General features: G+C 35.3%; 1 protein-coding gene across 1 annotated transcript in view; it reads left to right on the top strand.

The window, feature by feature from the left end:
* The window catches only part of LOC108969060, a 136,978-nt gene that overhangs the window by 127,058 nt on the left and 2,805 nt on the right, over positions 1-7,115 (top strand). The window contains exon 7 of the mRNA XM_018933554.1: positions 2,671-2,947. Coding sequence (XP_018789099.1) covers positions 2,671-2,947 — 277 coding nt within the window. The remainder of the gene's footprint in view (positions 1-2,670; positions 2,948-7,115) is intronic.

Here is a 7,115-nt window from a genome sequence, read left to right as displayed (position 1 = left end):
TAGCAAACTGAAAATTGGATGATCTCCCTATTAGTATTAAACGCTCACACTCGGAGAGCATTTTTTAAGGTGTTCCCTAACCAGTTTGTCGGAGTAGGAAAACAATTTTTTTTCGCACACTAATGTCTATATGTATGTATTTGTGTCGGTGGTCTTATTTCTTCCTATTCACTAGCTATATGACTGTCATAAGCATCAGATTCGTGTAAGTGATAATAATTGAATATGAGCGCATATAAATCAGTAATCCATTTGTTGTTGTTTTGCGCGTCAAATATCCTCGAGATGTCAATTATTAAAGCAAAAGACGCGAATTAATGTCATAGATCAACGTAAAATTACCATATGTCACAGCAAATTGGAAGTTTTTTTATTTCACCATACATTTAACAYAGGTTTTTTGTGTTTGTATAAAATTTTTATCGCGTTATAAAATGGKCTCACGACTTTGCAAAGCGAAAAAGTACATCTTGTCTCTTCGGTTTGTTCTATAAAATTATTTGTTTAAAAGTTACAAACAGTTAAAGTAATATACGAGATTTGTACTAAAAAATTATGAACTTTTTGTTAATATTTATTTATTCAAAGTAGGTTCCATTAGACTCCATACAACGTTTGTACTGATCAAAGTGTGCAAGTATAAATTCTTTTATGTTTTTATATTGAACTTTCCAGCACCGCAGCTAAGTTTGCTTAAATAGCTAAGATATCATTATAAAATACTCCTTGCCTATTGGTTTAGAATTATGGAGAAAGAAAATAGGCACATAATAATGGATCAGACGAAGGCGTAAGGTTGTTGATGAGAGAAAGCCGTTTTTTTTTTTTATCAAAAAACAAAAAATTTATGTGAAACAGACCTTTCTTTTACTAGTTTTTCCACCAATTCAGCACCAGACGCTAGTCTACATAACCTGGTCGTCATATAAATCCTCTTCAACATTTTAAATTCGTGTATACCGTTATGCAATTATAACCATTAACTTTTGTCATCAATTCGTATGTATCAGTGTTTATTTTTTTTTTTTTTCTTTGTTCCATTTTTGTTTTATAATATTTTCACGTGTTTTCTCTTATTAAAATGAGGTATTCTAGTCTAAAAAATAAAAATATTATTTTTTATGAAGATTTTTTATTTTTTTAAATTCAAATTGTTTCCGAAGATAAATATATTTTGCTGATGCARTTACCAAACTCCTACCTACCCATATCGGTCAATATTTGAGCTACTTCAAGAAGAACGTGTTTTGCTCATAACAATGTACCATTGTACCGCAAATAGATAAAATTGAGCGAATATTTGGCCGAGCCCCCATTTACTTGAAACATGAACATTATTATATTAAATATAGTAGTCTTTATACAGTTTAATATTATGGGAAAAAATTTCAAATCGACCTTCTTATATCAAATCATTCCAAATTGAGACACTTTATAAATCATAGACGTCCGGGTGACACGCTTTATTGCAATGCCGTCAGTTTCGTGTATTATATAGGTCTACATCGCAAGCGGACCTTGTTGTCTTTTGATTCTGCCCCCAATGGCACTGCCAGTGAAGAAGTTCACCTTTGAGCTTTAGTCGTCACTTTACGTTGTCACTATCTAAAAGGCCTTTGAATCTAACTATTAAGCAGCCAATAAGAGTTTCCAATTTTTTGGGTTTTCAGAGCACATACTTTTTCTGGAAGCAGTAAACTCAGTTGAAATCCATCCAATACTTATCTAGAAAAGCGCGTCTTCAAATCTTCGCCGAGTGTATCCAACAGAGGAATGTATACTGAGACCCTGTAGTATTCTTCGTAAGTTGTCACGCAGAAATTGTCGCGTTTTTCTATCAAGCCTCGTCGCTTCAAATTTAGCACTTTCAGTTACGGATCTGAGGGGATTTATTAACAACTTAAGTGGTATTATCATTTATTATATTAAAAAAGAGACAGTCTTTAGGGCGCTTACATATATGTATGAACAAATGTTGGGGGGTGACTCAAAGTGTATTAGTTCCTGGCTTTGAGGAAAAATAATAAAGCACCTCGCACAAATTCTAGTATAAGATTAGACATCTCTAGTAAAATATATCGGTATACTGGTGAGGTAGCATAGCTGAAGCTAATTTTGTGCCAAAAATTAGCCAAACTAGATATCCGTTGGCACATTACTTTACAAAAAAAAAAAAAATTTCAATGCCTACTTTCAATTTTCACCGTCTTAAATATTTGCCTATCATGTTCGGTACCATCTACTTATTGAAAAACATGGAAATTTGCATCGTTCACAAATTATTGCCGCCATTTAGAAAACTCCCAGCCTACAATTGCTGAACCACCAGCTGTCTTTCTACGCCTCTCTCACACACACAAAGTGCTACAATGGCACTCTTCAATTTTTTAAATTGTTTGCTTATTTGTGGTAGCCGCTTCATCCTCTTTAGTCTATTTATTCGTCCGTCCATCTGTCTGCGTGTCCATTTTACGCGCAACATTTACATTCTATTATGTTATTTATTCGCCTGCTGACTATTCATTTCATTATCCGCTATTAATATATATGTATATACGCAGATATATGTACATATATACAGTTTCATCTGTGTATATATAAGTGTGAATGTATTTCTTTTTTATTTATTTATTTATTTACTTACGTTTGCTGTTCCCTCTTCAATTACAGATGAAAATCCGGCGGCCATGCAAAAAAGCAGCGCCAGTTCGATGCGCATAACAACTACAACTACAACAACAAGAATAAGCTCGGAAGCGCGWCTGCCGTTGCTGTTACTAGCAGCAATAACAACAATAATAATAGAAACACTAATGACTAGGGCGAATGTAATAACGCGAACAACAGAAGCAACAATGGCAATAATAGCAACAATAACAACAACAACAACGTTGCTGGTAACCTACTTAGCTGGAGTATGTCCGTTGCAGCAACAGCAGAGCACGAGGCAGGAAGCGCAACAACAACAAAATCAGCAGCGGCAGCAACAACAACAACATGAGCTAAAGCTTTAGCGATTGTAYAAACAGCAGGCATAGCCGATATTCTGCACGTCCTTTGGGTATCCTTCGCAATGTCTTCAGCACTGCTCTTTTGTGATAGTTGTTATTGTTGTTAGTTTTGTTTTGTTTRCTTTGGCGTTTACGTTTCTTATTGCATTATTCTAATGGCGCACTCATCTTACTAAAAGTATATGGAAACTGACACGCGCGCACACAAACACACGTACCATTGTTTTCACACACACGCACACACAGAAGCATTCAAACGATCACACACACAAACATTTTATTGAAGCTGCTGAAGGCCGGCCATTGCTGTTATTGTTGGTGTGACCTGAGCTGCTGGCGACACTGTCAGTCCAGTATTATTGCGACTGTCCGGTGGCAGCAGCTTCTTGATGTTTTCGGTTAATATACGCTTGTCGGTGGCAGCTGGCAACAAACTCATCAAGAGCAGAGAATCAACAGCGCCACCAAGAATRTGGCAGCAACCAACTAGCTGTAGCAGCAGCTTGGCGTAGGCTGGATTACCAATTGCAGGCTCATCCGCCGTTTGGTCTTGGACTGCCATTTGTCCTTCTCCTCCAATTACTCCTCTAAGCCATTGCCGTCCATCGGTCGGTCCAATAGCTTAACGCTAATGCCGGCACATGGACTCTGCCACAGCAGCAACTCCTCAGTCCGCGACAGGACCACAATCTGCATTATCTCTGTAGTATTGTTGCCGCTTGCCGACGCATTTCAATGGTAAAGCAGCTTTGGCGCACGCAGAAGGCGCCTAACAAGCTGACGTCTGGGAAAATATCATTGAAGACGACCAAAGACTTACAAACACACACATGCTTAATATATACATATTTCCCGAACATCATACAGAAGCAGCCTTGATTGCTGTCATGGCTCCTCTGAGCACTGGTTACTCGGAATGCTGATTGCCCATCGCCTCGGAGCTGAGCTGAGGTAAGTCTTTGGGGTGTGGTGGCGGTGCTTAAGTAAATTTAAATACGAAACGAAAAAGAAACAAAGCGGAAACAGCAAAATAAATATGATCGAATATGGCAAATAAATATATATAGGGTGCAGGCCTAGTTTATGTCGATGAGGGGTGCAAGCCTAGGCAGCCAAAATGGCTCCTTGGCTTGCATTTCATTTTGCTAAAAGACCAATGAAGCGAGTGAAAACAAGAAGAAATGGCGATTTCAAAAACAGGTCCACGAAAAGTATGGCGCAACCCAATTTCATTAAGGACGTTGAGCTCCACCATAATACTAAAAACTGATTCGGTTTGACTAGCAGTTTTTTTCTGCGCATTATTCAGATAATTAAAAAAATTAGAATGTTGCCACCTGCAAAAGTTTTTAATTAATTAATTTTAACTTTATTAATTTTTTGAAATGTTAAAAAAAGTCCAGAGAGCTCAAAATTTCAATAGTAAATTTAAGAGCGTTGCCACCTGTTTCAWTTTTATTTTCATTAGTTGAATGAAATATTGCACTGCGGCATCATGGAAAATAAATTTAAAAAGTGTTTCTATTCGAGAGAATTTTGAAAAGGGTTGCCACATCTTTGAAAAGTGTATTGAAAAAAATTGCCAAACATAAAAGCTAACTGAAAAATCTTCAATGATTTAATAATATACTATATTCTCGAATTTCTAAATTTTCAATTGGTTTGTGTGTTTTGTATATGGATAACTTTTTTGGATATCCCTAATGATAACATTTTTTTTCAAAAAGCTCTTCAGCCCAATACAGATTTACATCTTAGTACAAACAAGTTTTTAAGTCAGAACCCCAATATTTCTGACTTTCTCTCATGCCTGTAAACAAAGCATAACATTTCTGATGAAGGTTGGTCTTCTGTCTCTCTACCTCCCACCTCATATGACTTTCAATCTAACTAAAAAGAAAAATCTTCCCCTCTAACATTGTACGCCAGTGTAAAATATACATAATAAAATGAACAACGACACAATTCAGATTATAATTTAGAAAGACAATACTTCCCACTCTGAGACGGGCATACCGTATTTACATGCTTCAGAAATGTGGCCATCAAAAATATGTGARCAGTCAATCACAATAAGCACAAATTTGATTGATAAATGCTGAGTTAGAATGCAAAGCTTTCAGCTGTCGATAAACAAGGTAGTCAACCGGTAATCAATGGCTAACAAGCGGAAGCGAAAGAAAATGAAGGCACAATTCGAATGTAATCAAAAAGGGAGAAAGAAAATGAAGCAATCAGTTGGAAAAGCAACAATGAGAGCACGTGACAACGCAATTTTTCTGATTRCTACTAAAAGTATCCAGAATAATTTATTTAATAATTTATATTTTTGGTCAGCATATTTTTAACCCCAGCATAGTTCCACTTATTTATGGCTCGAATAATTTAATTTATAAAAGATCTCAATAAGGCTTTCATTAGAATAATTATACACTCATTTATCCGAACTCGAGCAGCTTCATACTAAAGTTGCCACATTTCAATCTCTGTTACTAACTTTTCCATATAACATACCATGTTAAATTAAGATCTACGGACCCCTAAAATGTATAAAATGACTGTATTAGATCTATATAAAGCACTGCATATAAGCTCCAAAATTTTACATTTGTCGTTACCCTTCTTCCACAAGTCTCGACCGGGTTAATCTCATTGTAATATTTATTTGTGATTAACATTTTATCAACAGTTTCAAGGCATATTGTGATAATAACTTTAGAATTCTCTTTACAAATAAAAGCTTCAGAAATATCCTTAAAGAAATGTTACCCTCTTTAGCACTGATAAATGTCGATTTGTTCTCTCGCTCCTTTTATGAGAATATCTGTTTTTAGACTCTGTTGATGTGTAGTATGCAACAATTTTTAAACCTCTTCTTTCTGACTAAATCGTTCTAACCGGGTAATAAATGAAATGGGTAAAAAATCTGTCGCAAAACTTTGTCAGCTCAAAGCTTTCATAAATATCAGCTGTTGTTTTTTTAATATATTTTTTTTAATTTGTTATTTTCGAAATGGTGGCAACACTGGTTTAATTTTTTTTAATCTTAACTTTCTTAGGAATGTCGCATGGATGTTAGCATCCCTAAGCTATGTATAAACTGCAGTAAATTTTGTTTTTCAGTCGAGTGGCAACCCCTTAAAAAACATTCTAACTTCGCTGAAGCACTATTTTGCTATGGAACAAACAGATTAGCTCATGAAATAATCTCAATCATCTATTAATCTATCAGCACATACGAATGTGAGATTATCTTTCAAGCAATTAATATTGCCCTAATGTTCCTATTGAAATGCGTTAATCTGTCAACTACTTACTATGAACTTATTTTGCCGTTTTGAGGGATTTTCGGAAGAGCTGGGAATTAAAACTAATAACTGTTAACTATCACTAGCTAGCCAACTTGAAAAAGCGTTTCGTAACCCGTAAAACTAACAGCAGAGAGTACAAATTGAGAGCGTAAAACGCAGAGAGAACTATGTAGCAGTTTTTGCTAGCAGAATAACTATCGCCATATGAGGATACATCTGTTAAATATATAAAYATGTAAACAATCTTGCAAACCATCTGTCAGTTAAATAACCGGTTAATTACCCAACCAGAGATTTCTGTTCTGTTTCTATGAGTTCCTTAAGGGCCAATTGACAAATTCTAACCGAAAGTCTTGTTTGTTTGCGATCGTTCATACCTTACACAAAACCCTTATTAGTTGCACAGTGTGTACATATGTATTAGTTTCCGCGCCAATGTACTGAAAATCGATATTTAAAGCATTTGCTTCAATTTTGTTCGTTTTAATGGTTAATAATTGAGAAATTAAACATTCCATTCAAACGTGTGGAAGTGGTGTGATTTTGCGTTTATTTACTTCTTGGCTGTTTCGCTCTTTGGGAGAGTAACTTAGCAATTTCCGCATATTTATAGATCCTGATAGCCAGCAGCTGTTAGCACTTATAATTTAACAAAAATGAAGGTAATGCGRTTGTACATAATTTTCTTTATTTTTCGTAAATTTTGCAACCATTAACCCTCCGACTGCTTCACACATATAAATTGAAAGTAGGCACATCATAAATTTCATAAAATATTCGACATTTCCTTTTT

This window comes from Bactrocera latifrons, unplaced genomic scaffold, assembly GCF_001853355.1.
Source record: "Bactrocera latifrons isolate USDA-ARS-PBARC rearing strain unplaced genomic scaffold, ASM185335v1 scaffold_24, whole genome shotgun sequence".
Taxonomy (NCBI): Eukaryota; Metazoa; Arthropoda; class Insecta; order Diptera; family Tephritidae; genus Bactrocera; species Bactrocera latifrons.
The sequence above is the reverse complement of the archived record's forward strand: the minus strand, read 5'-3'. Positions and strand labels throughout refer to the sequence as shown.